General features: G+C 46.0%; 1 protein-coding gene across 1 annotated transcript in view; it reads left to right on the plus strand.

Moving 5' to 3' along the window:
- DDRGK1 (DDRGK domain containing 1) overlaps positions 1-19,262 on the plus strand; it is a 35,800-nt gene extending 16,538 nt beyond the window's left edge. Inside the window, exons 4-9 of the mRNA XM_017829008.1 lie at positions 1,295-1,396; positions 9,680-9,802; positions 11,874-11,912; positions 15,008-15,064; positions 16,092-16,140; positions 17,725-19,262. Of these exons, the coding sequence (XP_017684497.1) occupies positions 1,295-1,396; positions 9,680-9,802; positions 11,874-11,912; positions 15,008-15,064; positions 16,092-16,140; positions 17,725-17,897 (543 nt within the window). The 3' untranslated portion in view covers positions 17,898-19,262. The remainder of the gene's footprint in view (positions 1-1,294; positions 1,397-9,679; positions 9,803-11,873; positions 11,913-15,007; positions 15,065-16,091; positions 16,141-17,724) is intronic.
- Positions 19,263-26,398: the final 7,136 nt, after the last annotated feature.

A 26,398-nucleotide genomic window follows, 5' to 3' on the forward strand; every position in this document is an offset into this window, starting at 1 on the left:
TGACAAAACTGTGGGCAGTTGTGACTGGGGTTTCATGTGCTCTCATAGTGCAAAAACTTGGTTTGGCTTTACCTGTGTTTACAGAATATTCTGAGTCAGAAAGGATCCATGAGGATCATCCATTTATTGTTTTTATGGACTGGGAACAATGAAAAGCATTTTGCTGTTAATTCCAGGGAAGCAGCAGGCTCTTTGCAGCTTTCTGAAGTGTGCTTGGGGAAGGCAGCAGGTTGGGCACTAATTCCTTTGAGTTGTTCTTTATATTTTTTGCAGACTCTGTATGAATATTTTTAATGTGTGGAGAGTCCAAACAAAGCTTCTGAAATCCCATCTTGGGGATTTTAGTGTCCCCTGAGGTTTAAATCCAGTATCTGCTTTACAGTGTAGTGGTACCTGTCCTGTAGATGGGGCAGTTGTTAATAAACTTAATTATTATGTTCTATATAAACTTCCATTGCGAACCTTTTCTCACTCACTCAGTGCTTTCATCACTGTGTTGTTACTTTCCATATTCATTCTATTTAACTGGCCTCTTTTTTGTGGAAAATCTGAGCAAAGTTGAGTGAAATGAGATGAGCATCAGTTGGTGGAGTGAGGAATCTTTTATTTCATTTTAAAACATGCTGATTTTTATTTTCCCATGCAGACAGGTAAATTCCTTGGTTGGGGCTTTTTCTCTGAAACATTCAAAGCCACTGATCCTCCATTTGAATGTTTTCTGCTTGTTCTCTTAATATATTTTCAAATTCAAGTGTACTGAAGATACTGAAGAAAAAAAATCTATAAAAAATACACTAAATGCCCTTTTTATTTTCCCCCATTTCTCAACAATCTCTTTGGCTTAAAAACAAAAGTATTTTAGGAGACCAGTACAAATTTTCTTTAAGAGATTTTGCCCAGGTTAATGATGAATTTGAATGCACTTGGTTTTACAGAGTTTATATTCCCAATTCTTTGTTTTCCTCTCCTTTTAGGGTCCATTCTAACTAAACTTTAAGTGAGGAGAAATGGAATGCCATGACACAATATGGCTTAATATTACTACAGTAATAAACTTAAAGCCTTATTGAGGTACAGATAAATACAAGGGAGAGGGGTAATTCTAAAGGGGAGGGGAAGTTAAATGTTTTTGACTTTTTATTTTTATTATTATTATTATTATTTTTAATGTTTCTTTCTGAGCATGGATTTAGGAAGACAGTAAGAAACCCCCTCATGCTATCACAGTATGAAATTAAAAAATGTACACTCAGGAAGAGTAAGGCTTGGTTTGCATAATGTTTGTTTTTTTCAGGCTGAGGAAGCAGAGAGAGAAGAAAGGAGAAGACTTGAGTCCAAAAGAGAGGAGGAAAGGCGGAAAGAAGAGGAGAGGATACGGCTGGAGGAGGAACGACAGGTGGGGTTAGTTGTGTTTATCCATGGAAATACTGGGCCAGGTTTGTCTTTGGAATTGTTTTGTGTGAGGTCTGTGATGAGGGAACTCTGTGTGTCCTGCTCAAACCATGTCCAGGCAGAGCTGCTTGTTCAGGACTTTGACCAGAAGAGCTCTGAGTGTCTCCCGAGGACGGAGATTTCCCAACTTCCCTGGGCCCCTGTTCCCTTTGAGCTGCCAGCTGTGACCAGCAGGGCAGAAAGGGGAAGGCATCAACAACTGATTTTGCAACTTTTGTTGTGTAAAATCATATAATTTTATTCCAATTATCCATATTTACATGTACCTCCCAATTAAAGGTTTCTAAACTGCGCACGTGACAGTGTGTGGCAGCAGCAGCGACCCAGAAAAACAGGTGCTGCTCAGCTGAAATGCTTTTGTTGAATAATTTTCACTAGTGAGGGAGGAAAACTCAGTTCAGAGCTGCTTTGTGTACTCAGGGCATCAGTGCTGCTGGCTGAGAACTTCATGCTCTGGTGCTGCTGCAGGTTGTGGTGGCTTTTTGCTGCTGGAGGTCAGGACCGAGGTGCTCTGCACGGCCCTGTGCTGAACAATTGCTGTCCCAGGGGAGCACAGCCTCCAGCTCTCACTGGGGAATTTTTTGGGATACTTATGTGCATGGAAATGTGTGTCTCTGGTCTGTAGATTTATTTTAATTTGTTCTGAGTGCAGGTTGTGTAAGGGGAATGCGTCGCTGATAATGTTTTAAGAAAGGAAAAGACAATTTTCCCTTTCCTCTGTTGGAGGCATGAAGGCAGGAAAAAGCAGTGTTTTAAAGAAATAATGTACATGTTCCACATGCAGATTGTATCCATGAGATCTTTATGTGAATATCCATTTACCTCTGGGGTTATTCCCCCACAAATCTTTCCTCTTCTGAACTCTCTTATTTCCTTTTCATCAGTACAAGTCTCCCGAATTTCAGAAATTGAAGTGGAGGAGGAGAATGTCTGTTCTAAACATCAGGTTATGTAGCATAGCCCAAGACTTTGACTTGTACAGCAGCTTGAACAAACTTCCAGGAGATCAGTAATTCCACAGCTTCCCTTCCAGAGAGATGAACGAATTCAGAAATACCTGGTGGGGGTCAAAGAGTGAACCCTGAGGTTGAACAACTGGTCTTGGCCACTCCAAAGGTGTGTTGGAACAGACCTGCTTTCCTCTGGATCCACAGCTGCCTCTTTTTCCCTGTCCACACACTCCAGCAGCACCAGCTCCTGCCTTCTGGGCTCTGCAGCCACTCTGCTTTTCTCCCAAGTATTTCCAGTTTGTCCCCCTCATAATTCCAGCTTGGAAAGAGGCAAAATGAGCTCTGGCTGCCTCTAAAGCCCATGCTCTGTGGGGCTTGGCATAACAGAGAACTCAGATGGCAAGTTTTCCCTCCAGTGATTTATTCCTTTACATGTTTTGTTTCTGCTCAGTTCCCTGATTTATTGTTTTATTTATTTTAATATTTTCCTACGGTTCTGAGAATTTAATGTCCTCGAAACCCTGAAGAGTGAGTTGGGATGACTCCAGTACTTTGGGGGAATTAGAAGGATGCACTGGCTGGACACTGACGTTGTGAGTCACTTCCAGTGGCACTGGAACTTCCAGGTCCTTCCAGGGGGGGCAGGAGAGTTCCAAAAAAACCAAATTGAAGCTGAGCTTGGCCAACCTGCTCAAAGGAAGCTGTAGCACAGGACAGGGATGTTATCCTGGGATTGCCTGTGGGTTTGACCTGGGGTTTACCTGGATAATCAGGATCAGTCAGGCATGGTTGAAAAGTTGAGTAGAAAGTAAGGGTGAAATTCTAACCAGAGATCTCTTCATGCAGAGAGTGCTTATTAACATTTTTTTAATTGTTTCTATGCAGTTTAGGGCTGCATAATTTATTTTGTTTGAATGAGGAAAGTCTTATTATTTTTATTTTAGTTTCCAGTATTCCTAGTAAAGACTGCACTAAAGCACTTCCACCTCTGTTTTGCAAGGCTCAGTGAAAAAGAGGAATATAAACCTGTGGTGGTGGCGATTTTTTGGGGCTCTGATTTTTTTTATTTGTTTTGATTTTTAAATTTTGTGCACAACAATTCAAGGGAGTACTTACTACAATTGGGAAGACTGCCCAAATGCCAGGATCCAGCTTGTTGTTCACTTTAGCCAATACCTTCCTCAGATACTTAAATTCTGTCATTTTAAGCCATTTTAGTTTGCTTTGATTGCTTATTTTTCCCAGTGTTTATCAGGAGAGCAAAGCCAGCCCACCAGGCTACATCAGCAACATTATTCTGCCTCTCAGAGGAAAATCCTTTCAATATTTTATTTTTTTCCTTGTGTCTAAATTGATAATCCAGGAACTGCTGAACATTTTGAGTGTGCATCGAAGTAAATGTATCTGACAATATTTAAGGTCCATCCTCAACTGTTTTCTAGTAATTTTAAGTCTGTTTTTATCCAAGTCTTGAAGAGGAAACAGAACAATTCAAGACTTGTCCGTGTTTAGGCTGCATTGCTCCAATTCCTGCTTCACTCAGCAAAGGCAGAAGCACCACAGGGAATTGGTAACAACAAACCTGCAGTGATTTAGTCTTGACAGGGTGATGGAAAGGGAGAAAAATGGAATTAATGGATACTTGATTACTGTGCCTGTAAGCAGAGCCTGTCTTTAGGATCATATCATTTTATCTTTCCAATCTTGTTGCAAATGCTGGAGAGGATGGTGCCTCTCTTCTAGGCCCCTGCAAGCAGTGAAAGGATCATTGGGTTTATTGTGGGATTTGGAGAATCCACAGAATAAAATGTCATTTATATGTTCCTCTGGAGAAGGAATCCTTCCTTTCCACGAGGAATGTTTTGTCACCAGTAAGCCCTTGTGGACTACACAGGGTGATGCTGTTCCCCCCCTATAAATTAGGAGGTGGAAAGGCAAAATTCTGAAAGGTAGGTCAAGTAGTGACTGATAGTCATGAGGTAAAATCCAGCTGGTTGTATGGTTTTTGGAGGCATTTTGACTACTCGCATTGCTGTAGTTTATATAATCCCACAAGGCACAAGAAAGTTAGATTTTATCACTGAATTTTGTCTGAGAATTGTTACAGCTGTCAGATAACCTCATTTTTCCCTTCCTTTTCCAGCACATCAGAGTATTTCTGCAGGTACAGTGACAGTGGCAAATCCCCAAACAAGCACAGCCAACTTTCTTAGCTAAATTCCAATTTCACCTTTTGTTCACTCTCTCTCCCAGGAAGTACAACTAAAATCGTGCTAAACTCCCTTCAAGGGAGTTATGGGGGCTAAAATCTTGCATATTCTTGAGAAAAATAACCCCCTGCTTCTATTTAAATACATTTGTATGCACTTATAAATAAAATGTGGTTGCTCCTTGGCTTCGGCGTTGCAAACCAGATAATATATTTTTAAATTCAGGTTTCCTTTGCAGTGCTCTGCTGACCTGATTGGCTGCAGGCCTGAGGAAGCTCCTTTATAATTGGCATTTGCCTCAGCCCTGCTTTGCCCTGGGGATTTCCCTCTCACCTCTTGGAGTTTTTTGGTGGTGAGCTGGTTTATCAATGAGAGCCAACTTCCTCTGATGTTGCAATGCAGGGTCTTCATACAAAACCTTGCTGTTTGCTCACTTAAGAGAGCTTTTTTATGGTTTTTTTTTTTTTGGTCTTTGCCTGTGCACAGGGATTTTTGTAAATTTGCATTTAAGTCCCTGAATAAAAATGGCCTGGATCTTCAGAGCTATGGAAAGGGAGGATCAGCCGTGAACACAAGGGTCCTCTTGGAGCTTTTTGAGAACTCAGACCCTAAAGTTTTTACTCTTTGATTTGATACTTGATCATGTGAGAAGTGGCACCAGTTGTCAGTGATTTTATTATGTTTAGTGTTATGTGAGCATGGAGTGTTTCTCAGCAGAGCTTTTCGTTATCTGTTTGGCATTTATATCCATTTTTTCATACATAAACAGTGCATTTCTGGAGGCTGATGGAGAGAGACGACTCCAGTTCAAGCATCAGTTTTCAAGTGTGTATCCTTTCCTGAAAACTGATTCCTCCTGAAGAAGCACAAGTGGAAAAGCTTGCAGAAAACTCATTCTCCTCTGATTTTGAGGGGATAAGGACACTTATTCTGCCTAAGCAGTGAGGGAGGCAGAACTCCTACAGATCCATCTGCTCTGGGCCAAATTATTTACTGTGAAGTCCCTTCTTGCTTCCTGCAGGAGCTGCACTAACAGCACAAAACCTGGATGCCCTGCAAGGAGGGTTTCTTTGGTCCATGCACCTCTGAGCACTTGGCATGGGAACCAGGATGCTCTCCCTCATCCTGCACGTTAAGGGAACAGTCAGAAACAAAGGAGTGACAGGTACAGGTGGTGGTTGGAGAGTGTCCAGTGTTGGCTCTGCCTTCCTCACTAGCAGGGAGATCTTCTCCTCTCAAGCAGCATCCCAGAACCTCCTGAGCAAAATTTGTGATCCCAGAAATCCAGCTTTAAGCCTGCAAGAGTTTTCAGGATGCTCTGGGTTTCACCTGGCAAAAGGCTGGGCCCTTGTGCAGTTGGCACAAGGAATGTGTTTGGAAATAATCCCTGGGATGAAGGTGAGAGGCAGGCAGAGGGTGATGATCTGAAAGGAACCTCACAGCAAGTCCAGGTCCTTGGTGAGCAGGTGGGACTGGGTGCAGAGGGAATTGGTGCTGACCAGATCCAGTATAGGAATGGGTAAGGATGTTGGGAAGAGATCCACGGACTGTGTGGAGCTCTGGAAGCTCTGGGGTTACACATGAGACTGGTGCAAGCAGAGGTAGAGTCAGCCCAGCAGTGACAATGTGGGCATTTTGACAGGAAAAGAACAGAAGGAAGAAAGGTTTGAGTGACTAATTTATTTTTTTTTCCCAATAAAAATATTGTCAAAGTGGGATTGTTTGTTCTTCACATGCAGTGTAGTGAACTGACCAAAAAGCAGTCTTTGCACTGTACAAGTGCTCCACAGTTTGGGTGACATTTAAGTAAGTGAGGAGAGAGGCAAACCTGCCTCAAAAAATGACAAAAAAAAAATAAAAGCAGCTGAAGGGAAGCATCTGCAGTTACCAAATTTCCAGGCTGCTGGGATTTCCCCAGCACCCCACCCATGGCTGGGGGAGGTAGCATCTCTGAGCTCTGAGCCACTGCTGCACTGCTGAGATCTCAGTGGGGAGGGCTCAAAAAACCTGCCAGACCAAGATTTGGGGTTTAAAACCTGTATTTGAGCCGAGTGCCCTCCGTGTGACTTGCAGGAAGCAAGGCCTGGGCTCTGTTCCCTGAGCAGACCCTGAGGGGCTGAGCCTGTTTCCCGTGGGTTATTCCTGCAGACACACTGGGTTTTGTGGGAATGCTGCTGCCTAAATGTGACCCTGAGGCTTCCATGCCACTGCTGCATGACTCGAGCATGTGGGAGAAGAGGGATAATGTGCTGGGTCTCCTGGAGTGCTGAAGATCCATGGACTGCATGGAGCTCTGGAAGCTCTGGGGTCGCACATGAGACTGGTGCAAGCAGAGGTAGAGTCAGCCCAGCAGTGACAATGTGGGCATTTTGACAGGAAAAGAACAGAAGGAAGAAAGGTTCGAGTGATTAATTTTTTTTTCCCCCAATAAAAATATTGTGGGAAACAATCCCCTCCCAAAGTGGGATTGTTTTCCTGGGAAAAAAGCTGGGAATAAATGTGACCAGACATGCCGACTGCTCCGGGTTCTCCTGCTCCTCATGGATTCTCCTCGTGCAGTTGGGCAAAGTCGTCCCTGCTCTTGGCTCTGGACCAGGTCACAGCCTGGCTAAATCCTTCTTTTTCTGCAGAGATTGAATCGTAGGTGAATTTAGGTTGTCAAGTATATGAGGTTGTGCATGAATTTTTAATTATTAGATGAAAAAGCATCTGGAAATACTTTGTGTTACGGAAGAGGCTACAACCACCGGGAAGCTTGGAGGGCTGACGCACTTCAGCTACCAAAGCAGTGGCTCAGACCACCTGGAAATGCTCTGCTGACCAGAATTTAGCATCTGGAAAACGGGTTGCTGTTGGCTTTTAAGCAAAAGAAAAGGGCTGGTAGCTTGAGTGCTTTGCCAGTCTCACAACAGAGCTGCTTTTCTACCTCTGTTGGAAATGGAAGTGCTGAGATGCTTTAAAAAAATGGAAGATGCTGTTCTTCAGGTAGGGAAGGAAGACAGGGAGGAACCTTTTTCATTTGTTAGGCCATCCAGAAACTGGAAAATACATTTTAGTTATTGTTGCTCTCAGTTACAAATGGGACGCTGTCTTCTGATCATTTATTTATTTTGTAGAACCATCTAGAAATTATTTGCCAAAGCAGTTTTCAGGTTTTGTGACTATTCTTTTTCCCCCTCATTTTCAAACCCTGCTGAATTACAAGCTCTCTAACAGACCAGGGGAAGAACCTTATTCATGGCTTTCCAGGATCAAGATTAAATTTATTGCACTTACAAGAAAGGAACAATTGTTGTCACTTCCAAATGAAATATGGTTTTGTTGTTCTTGGCACCTGTAATGCTTATAGGGAGAAAATGTGCTGTTGGGCTAATTGTTACAGTGATGAATGACCCAAAAATGGTCTTGTTTTGTCTCAAGAGCTTCCTTAGATCTGTAGATTTTTCATGAGATAGCAGTTTAAAAAATGGCTTTGGCTTTGCAGATACAGTCAGATCCTTTCAGTCCTGTTTTTCTCATCCTGGGATGTTGGCAAGAGTCTTTCTCCTGACTTTCTGGGAATTTGCTTAAATAAAATGGCAACCAAATACTCTTTTCTCTTTGGTTTTTATTGAAGGGCAATTCTCTCCCATCTCCACTTCTGGTACCTTGCTGGTTTTGGCCTTACAGGGCATCTTTTTTTAATATGGATTTTTTCCAATATGTTTAATGACCTGCTCCTGTCTGTTCCTGGTTTAATGGAACAAATGTTTGCTTTCCAGCTATTAAAGGAAGCAATTACCATATTAGTGTCAAAGATGCAGCATGGCAAGCATTTAGAAATCAATATAATTGTTCTTTAAAAGATCAATTCCTGTGCTGATGGCAAAGGAATGCCCCGAGATTGTTACTGAAATTTGAAGAACTCATCTGTCCAAGTTTTTAATCAGCCTTTGGAATGTGAAAGAGCCAGAGGCCACTCAATTTGGAATCTCCTTGTACCAGGTGCTGCACAAACATTAATTTCTCTGTGGAGGAAACAGTCCTGTAAGGAACCACTTTTATTCTCTGTGAATCATGAAATCATTTAGATTGGAAAAGACCTCCTCCAAGATCATAAAGTCCAGCCTTTGAGTTTACACTTGTAAAGTGTTTTGGAGAAGAGCAAAATAAATTTTAAGAGAAAATCATGGAAAGCTGCGAATTTATGAACTCCCAGTAAAAACCTGTTCTTATTTTAATAACTTATTAAGTAATCTGTCACATTCCCAAACCTTTAATCACAGTTTTGCTTTGTGAATGTGTGTGAATTCTACAAAACCATGTCATTGATGTTGCGCTTGGAGTTTTCTGGGTTGGCATTTTGGGGAGGGTTTTTTAAGACTTTAATATTTCTTTCAGGGCAGGCAACGAAGTATTTTATTGCAGATAACTAAAAATAGAGCCTGAAGATTTTGGTTAACAGCCAACCATGCAAAAGTCCCTTTTTTAATACAACCATACCTTGTTTCCTACGCCTGAAATACTTTATACTGTTCTTTACCTTCCATGTAGGCACAGTTTGCTGAAGGGAAGTTTTCATAAGGAAGAGATTTTACTTGAAAACTTGATTTTGCTTGTAACTTTTACAGAAGGAGCTTCTTCCCACGCACAGGTGGACACCAGTGTGACTCCTTGTTGTCACTCCCAGCGTGCTCAAGTGTCAGAGCAGAACTGGGGCCAGTTACCAAAAAATGAGGCTGTTGCATCAAAGTGCAGTTGGGGCAGGGACTTCCTGTCACGGGATCTGCAGAAGAAGCAAATTCATGCAAATTAAGCCAGCAGGTTGCTATTTAAGAGTGGTTTTGTGCCCTCTCTCAGACCTGGTGAGAGCCAGCCTTGGTGTCTGGTGTGAGCTCACACCATGTGTGAGATGGTCACTGCCTCGAGGGTGGCCTGTGAAATTAGTGATGCCACCAAGGGAGAACTTCAGCTCATTTAAAAAAACTTTTTATCTCCTGACTGCAGAGAAAGAAGCTGCTGCTTCACTTAAAACTAAACCCAGCTTAGGGAGGAGCAGACTGACCCCTTGTCATCTTTTCTGTCCAGGAAGAGGAAAAAAGAAAGGCAAAGGAAGAAGAGGAGAAGAGAGAGTATGAAGAGTACCTGAAGCTGAAGGAGAGTTTTGTAGTTGAAGAGGAAGGAGTTGAAGAGTCAATGACAGAGGAACAGGTATGTGCTGGGCTGGTTCTGCACTTTCCTTTCTCTTTGTTGCACTCACTGCATTTTGTCTCCTGTAAAATGAACTGGAAAGGAGGAGTCAGCCAAAGGTTTTTGCTTGTGAGAGCTAAGTTGTGTCTGTGGCACAGGTTAATCTGGAATATTCCCTGGGGAATGCTACAGTTCCTCATACCAGACCCCTATGAGTTAGTTTAGAGTGCTAAGGGAAATGCATATCACTGGAAATGAGTCCTTTCCTCCCTCATCCAAGGGCTGAAATAAAACTCCTTTTGGAATTTAGATAATGTTTTACTGTCATCACCCATAGAGAGTGAGCCCACAAAGCTAAATTTGGAGTTTGGTGGTGCCCACAGATCTTGGGGGCAATTGCTTGGGTTTGGCCTTATTTTCTCCACCAACAGACCTGCTGTGAAATCAAATGAAAAACCAAGTTCTTGTCTTAAAAAACTTTTGTTAAGAGAATTCACAGGACACAGCCTGGGTGCTTGTGGGTTATGCTCTGGAAAATCATACATTTAATGTTGCAAATGATAATATTTCAAACTCATGCAAAACATCCTTGCATGCTCTCCTGTGACTGCCTGCAAATGAGCTGCTGGGGATGGTGGTTGAAATGTGAGACTTGGTATAATATCACAGCAAACCTGAAGAAGTTTTGCTGTTGTGGGAGGCAGAGTTCTCTGCTCTGTCTGCTGAAAACCTGTTAGACTCAATTTATTTGCCATCAAATGCAGGACTTGCTCTTGGGGTTGTAGCTGCCAAATTTGAGCTGCCCACTGCATTTCATGAGAAAGATTTATTTCACCCTTCTGTGAATTTGCTCCTCTGCTGAAGTGACCCTGTTGAATTAAATGGATTTGCTTTAGTGTGACTGAGAGTGGCTTTGAGCTGAGGGGCTTGTGCCTGATGTCAAGCAATCCTGGCCCATTACAGGTTCTCACTGTGGACCCCTTCCCATTAAGAAAAATTCCTCCATCTCACCAGGATTAACCCAAAGAGATGGTGATGGGAATTTCCTGAGGTGCAGAGAACAGGAAAATGCAGATTTTCCATTGAAAGTTCTTTCAAAAATCTGTGCCTATCCTGTTAGAAGATGAGTTTATACCTAAATACTAAATTGTTCCACTTCAGGCACCCTTTAAAGCTGGAAAATGTGTTTATTGCCCATGTTCTCACAGCTGCCTGTCAAGAAGAAATAAATCTTTCTATATGTGAGAAGAGAGAAGGGTGTTCCTCACCTTGAAGAGCTTGGAAGGCTCTTGATGATGCCTGGATGTCAACCTGAGCTAACTTTGGTCGGGGTGGGGAGTCAGAACTTTAATTGGAGGTGATTTAAAAGTCATATTCAGAAATGAGAACGTGCAGACAGTGGCCTTGCAGAAAGGACAAGCCACCCTTGCCTCGTGGTGGATGAAGCACTTCAGTGTCCTGTTACAAAGCTGACTCTGCCTTGTGTTGTTGGGGCTGCTGTGCCGAAACTCCTGCTGAAAATTAAGCTCCTGAGTCCAGAGCTAAAGCAGTTAATTAAGGCTGATTGATTTCCAGGGCTGCGGAGTAACCTGATCTCCTCTTAACTTCAATGCACATTGTTTGCATTGCCTTTGGAAATGGAGCTGCTCACATGAAAGCACCGGATTTCAGGTGCTTGGCTTTGTAAAAGGGCTGAGCCTCCACGCTTGGCATCTGCAGGAGCTGTGCCCTGAGTCATTGTGGGTTTTACCTCTCTACAAAACATCCTCAGTGTCCGTATGTAACTTAATGAAGTTCAAACTCACGGTTATTTCAGGGGGTGTGTGATGGGAAGAATGAAAGATGCAAAGATTTCCTTTCAGAAAACACTTAAATTGTACCTGAGCCACATCATCTTAGAAAATACTTGTCATAAATCCCTCATAAGGTTAAATTTAGATAATCTTTATTTCCAGTTCGGTATCTCAGTGTGTACAGTTAAAACTTCAGAATTATGCAATCCAAACATCTATGATGTTTGCATTCAGCAAGTTTGTGATGCATTTAATGTTCATGAATTTACAATAACAGTTGTTTTCCTTGCTGTGTCCAGTCTCGCAGCTTTCTTTTGGAATTCCTGGAATACGTTAAGGTAAGCTGCAATTGGTCTTTCTCCTCCCTCCCCACTTGTTAGATTTTGTGAAATACCTTTTGTCAAAGAGGGACATCTGTACTTGCTCTTTGATTTGCTTAAATATTCAGCAAGTAACAAAAGTGAGACCTTAGATAAGCTTTATTTACTTAACCATCACTGTTAAAAGGGTTTGTAATTACAGCTCTGTCTTGGCTTTTTGGAGCAGGATGTGGCTCTTACCGTCTTTTTATAAAGACAGGCCTGGTGAATCACCCTCAAAGTTTAATGTTTGCTGGAGGTTGGGATTTGGGACATTCAGGCTTTTTTGTTTGTGAAAATCAGCCACTGATTTAGAAAACAATCTCTGCATCTGAGCTCAGCAGGAGCGAGAGTCGCTGTACCAGCGTGTGCCATCCAGGGTGTGTTTGTGCCTCAAACACTGCCCTGGAAAGGTCAGTCCCAACTTGTTGTGTGATTGTCCTCGCAAAGTTGTCTTAATGTTTGGCAGGGATATTTGATAAGAAGATCACTTGTTTTAAACAGGGTGTGTTAGTCTCCCTTTCATCATGTTGTGAGGTTGGGTATTTAAAGCCTGTGGTGTGTTCATGGGGATTTCTGCTTTTGATCTGTAAGGACAAGTGCCTTGCTCTCCACTGTTGCTGTATCAAAGGTCAGATGCATTTTTCTCCTCATACTCTAACAATGGTATGCAAATCTTCTGTTCTAATGAATCCCTTTCCTCCTTCCATGGAAACTGAACTCTCAGGATGTGTGGTGTGTGTGTGTGTGTGAAAGGCTTCTTTAGTAAGCAAATCACCTGTATGCTTACTGAAGTCCTAATCATTTTGTAATCCAAAATCCCGCACTCTGGGCCAGTTTTGCTTGTCTGTTATCCCAGCAAAACCCTGGATTTCCCTCATGGACTTAAAAACAGATTTGCCTCACGGGTAAGTTTCCTTAGGGTGTGAGGGATTGCCAGGCAGGGCTAAGAGCTCAGTGTGGAGTCCTTCCAAAGCTCTGCTGGGCTTCCCTCTGCTCCTGTGCCTTAGGATAACACAGGTAAAACAAGAGGAGGTTTCAGTGTCCCTTGGGATCTTCCATGAACGCTGGGAGAGCTCCCAAGGGATGCCACAGCTGGGTCAGGTTCTACCCATTGCCCTGGTGGTTGTGGTGGAACAGATTAGTCACAGAGTCTCAGCTCAGGGTTTAACACACGTGTCTAGTTTTAGATTAGTCACTTCATCTTGACGTCAGAGAAGTTAAACTCGGTCTGAAAACCGAATTCAGAAGCGCCTCAACACCTGATTTCCTCTGTGGAGATGAGCTGCAGAACTGGGGCATCACTTTAAATATTTTTCTTTAATCTTGAATGTGTGCTTAATATATAGATTATGTATTGCCCTCGTCTTCTGTTCACAGAAACTCTTGACAGGAAGTGGCGCTGAGCTGCTCGGAGCTGTCTGAAAAATGTATAAATTAAGAGTAATTGGCATTTTTTAAAAAGTAAAATTGAATTTAGCTCTTCTGTTGAATAACTTATTGTGCTGGTAGAACTGACTGGAGATATCTCACCCCGTGCTTCATTCCTGAGGGTGTTGGAAGTAAAATGCAGCCTCTTGCTCCCTTTCATCCCTTGCTGAGGACAGCAGCAGAATCACACCTAAAATTAAAGGAATTCAGTAAAATATGGATGTGTATATGTTGCTCTATGGAAATCAAGCATATTTCTAGAACATGAAGCATGTGGTGAAGTGTTTGATTCCCCTGGGACCTCACATTGTCGTTATATTTCAGAATGTGTGTGGGGAATGCATCCTAATTCCACCCCACCCCCTGGGCTCTTATCCACAGCAGGATCTGTCCTGGAAAGCTTCTACTAAACTTGGTCCTTGAGGGTGAATATCTTTAAGTGAAGGTTTAAGTCCTGTTTTTCATGTTTATGTGGCTTTGCACCAACACCCCCCCCCCAGTCCTTTTAAAAGAAGATGTGACGAATGTTGGCAGTTCCCAGCTCTGAGAACTGAATTCCATGGACTGGTTCCAGTTCCATGTGTTCAGTCCATGGTATTCAGTTCTCTAGCTTGGCTGCATCAAACTTCACTACTACTAAATCTGTGGGGGGCTTTTTTGGGTCTGATTTTATTAATGAAAAGAGATTAATCTATTCCAGCCTCCCTTGATTTCTTCAGTGTCCTTCCAGTCGTACTCCCAAGAAACAAATGAGTTTATTGTTTGAACTATTGCATTTTTTAATGGAGATGCAGCTCCTGTTGGCCATATATATATGGATTTTAGGAATGTGGTCCTGAATATTAACTGACCTTTTCGACAGTTTTGTGTTTTCCAAGCTCCTTACAAACACCTAAAAACAGATGAGTCCCTAAAGCTTTGGCAGAGAAGAGAACAGGAACCAAGCAGCTCCAGATGAGCACACCAGGTGTTTTCTCTGGAGCTCCAGAGAAGCATAAAAACAGATGTGAGCAGTGGTGACTGTGCCCTGACTGATAAAACCTGCAGGAAGAATCTCTGTCAAAAGCAAAATGACAGTTTGAAGTTCCAACACTGACAATTTTAATAAGGTGTTTGCTTGCTTAGGAAGATTATTATGGCATTAATACACATGACATTAGTAACACAGTCTAAAGCACTTAATGCTGCCAGTCTTGGCTGGATTTCGTGTGTGTGTGCTGATATATTCCAGTGATGATTTTAAAAGGTACTTTGAAACATCTCTCAGAGAAAAAAGGATCTTGATAAAGCACACTGGAAATTAAAGTTAGCAGCTGAGAAACTCAAATGCCAGGAGAACAGGTCCATGGCTGTTTATTGTGCTCATCCTAATGTAAGAAAAAGTCCAGGATAAAAGCTGGCAAATGGATTTGACTCTTCCCCTAAGTGGGTCAGGGCACTCAATCTTTCCACAGAGCTCACTGGTTTAAGTAACTTGAGAGTTTTTCATCAGGAAAAAAAAAAAAAGTGCTTACTTGGAAAAGTTAGTGAGAGTGACAGGTTCTGCTTTGTCTGGTAAATGCAATTTGTTATTTGAATGGAAAAAAAAAATACGGCAACCTGCTAATGCATCAGCTGTGTGTAACTCCTCTCTGTTTCCATAGAAAACAAAGGTAATCCAGCTGGAGGACTTGGCTTCACATCTGGGTTTAAGAACACAGGTGAGCACTGACTTTTGGGGTGTAAGTACTGACTTTTGGGTGCAAGTGCAAGCAATAAGTTTAAAAGGACAGGAGAGATAACAGGTAAATGGGGGTCTGTCTGTGGAAGTGTCTGAGCATTAGTGAAAATGCTTGGATTTTGGTGAGGATCAGCAAAATCAGCCCTAAAAACGTGGCCATTCATCGAAGTACCAGCCAGGCAGTGAAGGGTTGTTGGCTTACGAGATTGCTGCAGTGAAGAGTGCTCAGTGTGGCCCTTTCAGAGCTGCCTGCTGGTTAATGGATCCCACAGCGTTTGTGAATCTGAAAATGGAGCAATGTTTTCTGTTCTGTACCTCATCTGCTCCTGGGGTGTGCCTTCAGAGCAGCTTACACTGCCCTTAGTCCAGGCTGCTGTGCCCCTGCCTCTCTCTTAAACCAGAGCTCCATTTAAGCTTGCAGTGAGTCACTCAGGGTTGAAATTTAAACTGTAATTTGCCTCTGCAGTTCCATAAACACAGGGAAGGCAGAGAGGCAGAACTGTGGAAACCAAGGCTTAGATACTTAAGGTGTAGTGGAACTATATATAGAATTAACCCAGCCATAGATTCCACAAGTTGTTGCTTTCGATTGGTAAAAGAGGTTTGAAGGAAAAGGTAAAAAAAGATATAAAAAAACTGTGTTGAGCAAGATTCTTGGAGAAGTACCTCAGTGTGCTTCATGGCACTTGCCTGTTGCAGTGGCACTGCTCAGCCTTTCCCTGGGAAAAGCCTTTCCCACCCCTTGTTCCTTAAAACAGTCAGGCAACAGCAATTAAAGTCTCCTTTTGGGGTGGTGAAGTTACTTGAACACCCCAAAATGCAGAAAATTCTGAGACCAAAGGGCTTATTGCATCTGTCTGTGTGGGAATAGTGATGGGTGTCCTTCCCTGAAGCCCTTAACACTGAGGGATTAAATGTAAACCTCTGTTTGTAGCTTATCTGAACCTGTGAAATGTTTTTTGCCTCCGTTTCGATCAGTTTGTTGTTCCTTTTTCTCTTCTGCACAGGATGCGATTAACAGGATCCAGGACCTGATGGCAGATGGCACTTTGACAGGTGACAGCCAAGGCACAGAGGGGATGAGAGGTGGTGGTGCAGGATGTGCCTTCCCTGTGGCAGAGAGAGATTTCCAGTGTCATTCCCGTTTTAAGGATCCTCGTAGAACTTGATAACTCGATATTTACCTGTATTTTATTTATTTATCCATGTCCTGAAGGCATTTGGGGGTTGCTGAGCAGCCAGCTGCAAATGGGGCCTTGTGAAATCTGAATTTGAAAGGATCCCTGGGATAGTTTGGGGCGGTTTGCCAGCCTGGTGGCTACAGCCCAGGACTGGGATGCAGCACACTGTGGGAGAAGCAAACATCCCAGAGCACTCCAGGGTGCTGGAGCAAGTGAAGTGCTTGTTCCCAGCCACGTACCCACACGGTCCAAGTTGGAATGTGAGCAGAGACTGAGCCTGTGGGGAGCTCTCTGTCTGAACAAGTCTGGTTTAGTGCTGGGCAGTCTTGTTCTTTCTGAGGGTGAAGCAGGGGAAGGTGCCAGCACAAACATTTAGTGACCTGAGCCTGTGGTCATGGCTGGGGAACAACTGTCTTGGCAGGTACATGTGGGTACCTGTTCAAATGACCTCAGAGTGCTTGGAATTAAAGGATAAAGATGTGTAACTGCCCTGGCTGTGTCTGTGTCCCAAAAGTCATGCCAGGGAGGCTGTGCCTTGGTGTAATGTATGAGAACAGAGAGAGCTATTCTCAGTCTGGTTGGAGCAACTGAAATATGGAAACTGAGCTTTATTCCCTTTCAGAGGGGAAGCTTTAAAGGCTGAGCTGGGCCTCACAGGGGCTCTGAATCCCCTCCTGGATCTCCCTGCTCTGCCTTTCTCCACCACCTGCCTGGTCCCAGAACACCAGCACCAAAAAGGGAGGGCTGCAAAGACGGTGAAGGGTCTAGAGGGGGAATCCATATCAGGAACAGCTGAGGTCCCTTGGCTTGTTCAGCTGGAGAAGAGGAGGCTGAGGGCAGAGCTCATCAGGTTCTGCAGCTTCCTCATGAGGGGCAGCTCCTATCTCTGCTCTCTGTGAGCAGGGACAGGACCCAGGGAACGGCTGGAGCTGTGCCAGGGCAGGTTTAGGGTGGATACCAGGAAAAGGTTCTTCCCCCAGAGGGTGGTTGGGCACTGAACAGGCTCCCCAGCGCAATGGGCACAGCACCAAGGCTGCCAGAGCTCCAGGAGGGTTTGGACAATGCTCTCAGGGACAGGGTGGACGTGTTGGGGTGTCCTGGGCAGGGCCAGGAATTGGACTGGATGGTCCCCGTGGGTCCCTTCCAACTCGGGATATTCCATGATTCTCTGAGAACAATGTAGCTGAAGCTGTGGAACTCCCAGCCAGCTGTGCCCAGTGAAAAGAACGTGTTACTTTGAACAAAAAGGGTCTCACTGTGGCACTTGGCCACTGCCCCAGCCCCGCTCCAAGCCCCAGCAGCAGCCAGCAGATAAAAGCCTGACTGACTGCTGGCACGTTGTCTCTGCCTGCCCCAGATAGGAAATGCTGCCTCAGCAGCTGGAAGGTCCCTTCCCAAAGCAGTGACTGATGTCTGTGGGGAAGTGCTGACTGCAAGGCCCTTTCTTTCCCCCCCGTAGGTGTGATTGATGACAGAGGGAAGTTCATCTACATCACCCCGGAGGAGATGGCGGCCGTGGCGCAGTTCATCAAACAGCGAGGGCGAGTCTCCATCGCCGAGCTGGCCCAGGCCAGCAACTCCCTCATCAACCTCCAGCCTGACAGCAGAGCTGCTGCTCCAACTGTGGCCTGAGAAAAGCACAGCAGGAGTTTGACCTCTGAATGAATAAACCCCGTAATTAAAAGCAAACAAGAGCCTCTAGTCCGCTGAGCTGACGGTGCTTGAAGGTAGGATGGGCTTTTGAAGCCTCAGCTGCAAGGCTTCTCAGAAGTTTTGCTTTTCACTCTGTTAGAGCTGGGATAAAATAAGACATTTGATTGTGCAGCAGAGGCTGCCAACACTCTGATGGGGCTGTAACACTCTGATGCAGCTGTAGCCCAGGAATATCAGTAATTTATACCTCGGCAGTGAGTCCTGTGTGACTGTACCTGGACTTTGTATTGTTTGCAGATTTTCATGTCTCTGTCAAATAGATTCAGGTTTGACTGCACTCAGAATTCTTGCTCTGCTGTTAAACTTCGTGGAAGTGATGGACACAGCCCAGGAAAATAGGTTTTATCTGCTGTATCCACACTGGAAGGACAGAGTAAAAAGAAAATACTCTTTGTTCTCACTGCAATATATCCTGAAACTCTGGAAGGAGTAGTTGCTCTGTTGTTAAAACTTCCAGAGGCTGTTTCAGACAACCTTTGCTATATAAATATGTTTTCCTTTGTTTAAATAATATAAAAAGTTTGTTTGCAGACAAGCTGCATCATTTTCCTGTAGCCAAGAGACAGAAACCCCTCCAGGGAAAGGCTAAACTGGCCTCAATTATTGTGCAGGCCAGTTCTGCTGATACCAACCAGATTCTGATGATTCATCCTTTGAAGTCAGAGCCAGCTCAGAGTGTCTGAAGGCCTCAGACACCCCCACCCTGTGGCCTCTGTGTTCTGGATGTTTAGGGGTTTTTAAATAAAAACTTGAGACACTCTGAGTCATGCAATTAATGCTGCAAGTAAATGATTACTAATGTATTAACTGTAGGGGTCAGTATATTTCCTGCATAAGAATATTTATTTTTTTTAATAATTTGTTAATTCTCCTCTCTGAAATCAACAGGATTTATGTGGATAAACAGTAATTGGGGAGGGCAAGAGGTTTTGTTTCTGCCAAACATAGAAGATTACTTGAGGAGACTAAAAGCCACGTTATCAGTGGGATGAGACAGCAATAAAACAATGGAAGGAAACATATTTCCATTTAATCTCTGCACTGCTGCTGGATAGGGGAGTGCAGGAGTGTGGAGTTACAGTGCAGCACCACATGTTGGTGTGAGAGACCAGCACATCCTCAGTGTTGCACAACCACAACCAGCAAAGAGGTTCCTTGACACTTGAGGCTCGTAAAGTCTCTTAATTATCGACTCATTGTTACATTTTAAAAGTTACTTGAATTTGCCAAGATTTTGCTGTTCTGTCTTAAACTGTTCTCGTAATAAAATCAACAATATTGAAAGAATTGCAGAGATTTGTGTTAGAAATGGGCACAGCTGGGGTAAGATGTGACCGTGTAGCTCTGCCAGCAGCTGCTCTGCTGCCTTAATCCTCTGCCACCGTTCCCACTCCTCTTCTTTGCACCCAGCTGCATCATATCAACATTTTTTTATTAAGGAGCATCTTGTGTTTTCTAGGAATCCTCTCACAAAATCCAAGGAAACAGTTTGAACCCTGAAATGCAATTGCTTGGGGCCATTTGTTGGGATGGTTTATAAACGAAGCAGTTCAAACCTGTGCTGCTGCTTCAGTCTGTGTCTGGGGAAGTGGAGGGGGAAGAAATTCAGGGCTGTGCCCCCAAAATTACTTCACTGAGAGAATTCATAAATCATGTGATAACACACATTTCATAGATCCCAAAGAGAGGGAAGGGAGGGAAGAGTTATTCTGGCATTGATTTAGGGAACACCCTCATGTGTCGTGGCTGAGCTGGGGATTGTCCCCACTGTCCTGGGTGAGGGTGGTGGCTGAGGGAGCTGGTGGAGAGGTGGAACAGTCTGTGGGCACTGGAGTGCTCTCCTCCTTCCCCAGGGTTTAAGTATTAAACTGTCTTTATTCTTTATCTCCCTCCAGCCTTCCAGGGTCTAAAGGGGCTCCAAGAGAGCTGGAGAGGGACTTTGGACAAGGGCCTGGAGTGACAGGACAAGGGGGAATGGCTTCAAGCTGACAGAGGGCAGGGATAGATGGGATACTGGGAAGGAATTCTTCCCTATGAGAGTGGTGAGGCCCTGGCACAGGTTGCCCAGAGAAGCTGCTGCCCCTGGATCCCTGGAAGTGTCCAAGGCCAGGTTGGACGGGGCTTGGAGCAACCTGGGCTAGTGGAAGGTGTCCCTGCCCCTGGCAAGAGCTTGGAATGACCTGATCCTTCATTTCCCTTCCAGCCCAACCCATTCCATGATTCTGGAATCAACCCATGATTTTTCCCACTTTTCCCCCTCTGATTCCCTCCCTCATCCCACCCTGGGCCGTGAGGGCTCTGTGGGGCTCAGCTGCCAGGTGGGGTTAACCCACCACAGTCTGGCTCCATCAGCAGCAAAACACAGGGCAGTAAAATACTGGTGAAATTGTAAAGACAATAAAATACTGGGCAGCACTGGAGATTTTGGGCTCCTCACTTTGGGATGATGATGATCCATGTGCAAATCCCTCATCAGAACTAGCCTTGGGCAAGGACACCTCCTCCCACTGCCCCTCTGTCAGAGGCAGAATGGTCTCAATATTTTGCTTCCTGCTGCTTTGGCCAATCTACTTTTGTAATTTTTTAAAATCTGGAACATCCACCTATTATTTGACTTTCAAAAAAATAAATTCCCTATTTTCTGTTAAACTTTTCCCATGCATTATGCAGCATTTTTCCCCATGAAAAATGCTCTGAAGTAGCACAAGAGCTCCCAGGTACTCTGGCTGTACATGGAAGGAATAATAATAATAATTACTTGCTCATTTGGGTGAACTTGTCCTAATTTTGCCATTCCACCTGAAGGCAAAGGCCAAAAAAAATTAGATTGAAAACCTTCTGTTCGGATCACAGAAGGTTGGATCTAATCAAGGAAAACTCCAGCTTCTATTTCAGCTGAAAAATTTAGTCTGTGTGAAGCATTTACAGGTTAAAAAATAAATGTAAAAGCAACAAATGTCACAGCTTTTAATTTTATTTCTTTGTGGTACAAATTTTAGAGCCCATCAGCCTCAGGGTTTCCAGGTTTTCTCTGTAACTATGGATACTAGGAACAGACTTGGGGTTTTTTTCTTGTTGTTTGGGGTTCTTTTTTAATTCATATTGTATGTTCATCCTTTTAGGAAAATGCTAAATATCACAAGATGGCATTGAATCACGAAGCTGCAACATTCCCCTCTGCACAGGAACAGCCACAGTCTGCATTCACAGATTTCTTTCTTTTTAATCCCAAAAGCAAATCCAGATCATTAATGCCAATCTGTGGCTGCAGGGATCCCTGCAGAAGAGCCCATATCCAGGGAAGTTTTGTGCCTGCAGCACTGTAGGGATGGGACTTTAATTCTTTTTATCTTCTCTGAGATAAAAAAAAAAAAAAGTGAAGCTTGAATAAAACAAAGGAATGGGGGAAAATCTCCTTCCTGCCCTAAAGACAAAGGAACATTTTATGACCTCTGGATACATCTGGAGTCACCAAATGTGGCACTTTCTGTCCCTGGAGACAAGTCCTTCTTACAAAGAGTGGCATCAGCCAAACTGCTGAGGGGGACCGTTTTTGGAGGGTTCTCAGCTGGCCTGGGACAAGCCCCCACACCAGCAGTGCCCCAGCCCTTCCCAGCCCACCTGGGACAGGCTGAGCTTTGCCTTCTTCACCTATCCTGGTGTTCCAGGCCAGGCTGGATGGGGCTTGGAGCAACCTGGGCTGGTTGGAAGGTGGAAGGTGTCCCTGCCCGTGGCGGGGGGTTGGAACGAGATGATCTTTAAGGTCCCTCCCAACCCAAACCGTTCTGGGATTCCTCACCCTTCAAAAGGCTTCTTGTGCCGGGATGGGCTCGTTTGGTGGTGAGAGAGGAACAGCTCCAGGTTCATTTGCTGACCAGTAACCCAGTTCATGTCCCCTTTTTGAGTCAAAGATCTGCACTTCCCTTTCTGACACCAGACAAGCCCCTCTGATGTGGCTTCTCTCCTTCAGAAAGTGCCTGTGCAGCTGTTGGATGTTCCCAAATTGCTGAGCTTGCACATCGTGTCAGGACAGAATCACTGCCAGCCAGCCTGGCCTGCCCCATCCACAGAGGGAAGGCTGTGAGGAAAAGCAGCCCCTCAGAGGAGCTCCAGGGAATACTCAGGTTTGGAGGTAGATCATTTATGTTTCCCTGTGGATAAGAGTCGTGCTTCCACCTTTCAGAGCCTGAACTCACACCCTGGTCTCAGGAATCCCACAGGGAGAGATGGACAATGGAAGTACCCAGAGGATGGGATCCAAACCCACCCCCCTGGGGCAGGGACACACAGCTCAGCTGCTCCCTGTGCTCCCAGCCAGCTGATGTTGAGGTGGACAATCCCTCCTCAACTCTGGTGCCAGTGGAAAGATGGGACCAGGGGAATTCAGGGGCTTCCTCGGGCAAAGGAAGGATGCAGAGGTGATGGCCAAGATGCACAACTGCCCACCCTGGAGGTCAAAGAACAGACACAGGGAGACTTTTGCAGCTGAACCTGAACTTTGGGCATCTTCAGCACAGAGTTTATCCAGCTGATCTGATTACCCCTAAACCCCACAGGTCCTGTGCAGACCTGCACTGTGGGCTGCAGAGAGACACAGTTCCCTTTCTGTGGGATGCAGAGAGACACAATTCTCTTTGGCCTCTCTTTCAGGCCATTTTAGTGGCCTGAAATTTGGCTAAATTGACCTAAAAGCAGGGTCAGAGTGGTTGCAGGGAGGATCACACTGCTCAGAGACAAATGGGATGGGAAGTGTTGGAGGGATGGGCATCTCATCTCCTAAAACACCTCCTGGCCAGGTGGATCCAGGGACACTGCAGATGATTTCTGACTTGTCTCAGAGATTTCTGGTTTGTCTCAGAGGACAATTCCTGCCAGCATCAAATTAAGGTCATAGGACAGAGCACAAGGATGGCCTCGTTCCAGCCTGGCAGGGGACTTTGGAATCAGGAGCGGGTGCCACAGTCACGGAGCAGGACATGGTGTCCTGGTTCTGTGGTACCCTTGGACAGTCTCCCACACCAGAAGAGCTGGGGGACATTTGTGGGGTTTTTTTTTAGTTCCCTATCCCCCTGCTAGGAAGATGCCCCTCTGGAATGCTGTGTGTGAGCTTCTCCCACTTTGCATGAGCTCTGTGGGAAGGGCAGGGCTTGGATGGCTGAGAGGGATCAGTGGGATCATGGGGGGAAAGCTCTGAGCAAGGAGGAGGCTGTGATGGGACAATGACTGCAGGAGGTGCTGCTGGAGCTGGAGCTGGAGCTGTGCTGGCAGCACCAATAATCCAGACATCTCTCATCTGCTCCAGTGCAAAACCCCAGGGTGGGCCAAGTTACAGGGATCCAGGCTGTGTCTCCCATCACCTGCCCCAGATTGGCTCCCTGGCAGATGTCTGATGTCACCTTCACAACCAGGAGCCATCCACAGCCGAGGTTTCCATCCTGATGGAAGCAGCAGTCACCCTCGTGTGCTGGGGTTCCTGTTCCCTGTGAGAGCTGCTGACAGGAGAGATGAGAATACATGGGAAAGTGCAGCAAAGCTGCAGCTCTTGGTCATAACCCTGAGAAACAACATTTCAGCTGCAGCTCTAACACATCCCACGTTCATTGTGGTGCCTCCACACACACAGAGAAACCTCACACCCATCCCCTCCCATCTGCATCCTGTGCTGCCTCTTCCATCAGTGCACTAAGGACGGGATTAACTCCTTCAAGGCACTCTCTTCCAAGAGCAGCCACCTCCGAGCCACTCTCCATCCTTGAGCTGACCTCACCAACCCGTCAGGGTCCTCCCAGGAGGCCCAGACCAGCAGAAGACGTGCCCAAAGTTCTCTAGAGTGAAGCTACTGCAGCCAAAATATGACCTGGGCAGGTTTGGGCATGACCCTGGTTTTTCCCCAGCCCTGGTGTGTCCCAGCCCCAGGGCAGTGCCCGTCCCTGTGCTGGCACTGCTGAGGCACCTCCAGCCCTGGGGGCACTTCTGGGACCCTCAGACAGGAGAGACACAGAGGGGCTGGAGCGTGTGCAGGGAAGGGAACGGAGCTGGGAAGGGGCTGGAGCAGCAGGAGCAGCTGAGGGAGCTGGGGGGGCTCAGCCTGGAGAAAAGGAGGCTCAAGGGGGACCTTCTGGCTCTGCAACTCCCTGACAGGAGGGGGGAGCTGGAGGGGGGTCAGGCTCTGCTCCCAGGGAACAAAGGACAGGAGGAGAGGGAACGGCCTCCAGCTGTGCCAGGGAAAGTTTAGTTTGGATATTGGGGAAAATTTCTTCCTGGAAAGGGTTGTCCAGCCCTGGCACAGCTGCCCAGGGCAGTGGTGGAGTCCCCATCCCTGGAGGGATTTAAAATCCCTGTGGATGTGGCAATTGGGGACATGGGTTAGTGGTGACCTTGGCAGTGCTGGGGGAACAGTTGGACTAAATGGTCGTGGAGGGCTTTTCCAACCTACATGATTTTATGATTCCGGGTCATTTGCATCATTACTGTTTATTTGGCAGAACCCCGTGATTCAGGGTGGCCCTAAGAGGTGGCCCCAGGTGAGCCCTGCTGGGGTCCAAACGACAAGGTCCCGATGTACCTGCCCACATTTGGGCTGAGCTCTGCCTGAAGCATCTGCGACCTGCCTGTGCTCTTCCTAAACCCCCCCCCACGCCATCCAGGCCTCCTCCAGGAGGTGGCAGCAGCAGATCTCTCATCCCCCCCACCCGCACAGCATTTCTATGGCAACGGGAGCGAAGCATCCTCCAGAGCTTGGAGGGCGACCACAAGGTTAGGGAAAACCATCACATCCCGGCAAACAGCCCCTCTCCCGGCTTCCCAGGGCCGGGGGAAAGGTTGGAGAAGGTCACCTGCCACTCTGCTCCTGGCCCAGCATCCTGGTGACATCACTGAGGCGACAACACAGGTATTGCTGTTGAATTAACAGGTTACTGAGTTTTACTTCTTTTAGCAGGATGGAAAAGCTACTGGAAAAATCACACAGCTCCTGGATGTACTGAAAATTGCAGCATTGGCAGCAAAACCTTCGCAGCATCATCAGCTGAGTGTAACAGCCACGGGCAGGGAGCAGCCAGAGCAGGGAAATGCTTGTGGGCTTAGATCCTGCTGCTCCTGAAGTGTTGCTCCTAAATGTTTGGAAAGGCGGCTGCCCCCTCTCGGCCCCCTGTGCTGCCACCCAGACTAAGGGGCTCGGCACATGTGGTGTGATCCAAGGGCAGGATGTGGCAGGAGCAGCGGTGGGAGCTGATCAGCCTGTGCTGATGTGAACAGGATGGAGCTGCTGCAGCAGGGAAATCACCGGGGCTGCTGCTGGTTGTTTGTGCGGGGAAGTTTTTGCAATCAGGCACCACACAAGGTTGAGTTGTCACTGGGGTTGTGTCCCTCTGTCTGTGGCTGATGCCACTCACACCAGGGTGAGTTCTGGGCAGGTCACAAGCAGAGCTCTGGGGCACAGCTCGGATCTGTGCTGGGAAGCTACAGGAAGGGGGTTTTCCTACCATCATAGAATTTAGGGTGGAAGGGGCCATCTCATTCCACCCCTGCCATGGGCAGGGACACCTTCCACTAGCCCAGGTTGCTCCAAGCCCCGTCCAACCTGGCCTTGGACACTTCCAGGGATCCAGGGGCAGCCACAGCTTCTCTGGGCAACCTGTGCCAGGGCCTCACCACCCTCACAGGGAAGAATTCCTTCCCAATATCCCATCTGACCCTGCCCTCTGGCAGTGGGAAGCCGTTCCCACTTTTGGCACCAACCTGCTGTTGTTACTTGGAGTCAGGGCAACGGCTCAAAGTCCTGTTCAAGGAGCACAAGGGCAGTGTTTGGAAAGGGGGTTGTATCAAGGCTTCAAGGCTGCTTTGTTGTCCTAATAATTTACATTTGGCTGCTCAGGCTGATGCTTTCATTCCTGGAAGTGTCCAAGGCCTGGTGTAGTGGAAGGTGTCCCTGCCCATGGCAGGGGGGTGGAATGGCATGGTCTTTAAGGTCCCTTCCAACCCAAACCATTCCGTGATTCTGTGATTCCAAAGCTATTCCCCTCAGCCCTGGGGAGGATAACCCAGCCCCCCTAACTTGTTCTCCATGTTGACTCACAGGCTGAGCCCTGGAGCTGGTTCATCCCTCTCCTCCCAACAGGGAGCAGGACTGATGCTGATCCTGTCCCAGGGCTGCTCTCCAGTTGCTGGATTTTTCCCTTTGGGACTCAGCTCCAGCAAGAGGTGCTGACTGTGCTGGTGTCACCCTGCTGGGCCCTGACACAGCACAACCAGGCATTTCCCTTGTGTTCTTCCAGCCCTGGCCGATGAACTGCTGTGGTTTCACATCCCAGGCATGGACTGACACAGCAGATACAGCTCTATAGAAAAACACACATCATCATTATCATCATCATCAGGCCATCAGGATCCTTGGGGACCTGCCAGATGGCTCCTGCTCC

Source organism: Lepidothrix coronata, unplaced genomic scaffold (genome assembly GCF_001604755.1).
Source record: "Lepidothrix coronata isolate B3197 unplaced genomic scaffold, Lepidothrix_coronata-1.0 Scaffold156, whole genome shotgun sequence".
In the NCBI taxonomy this organism is placed as follows: Eukaryota; Metazoa; Chordata; class Aves; order Passeriformes; family Pipridae; genus Lepidothrix; species Lepidothrix coronata.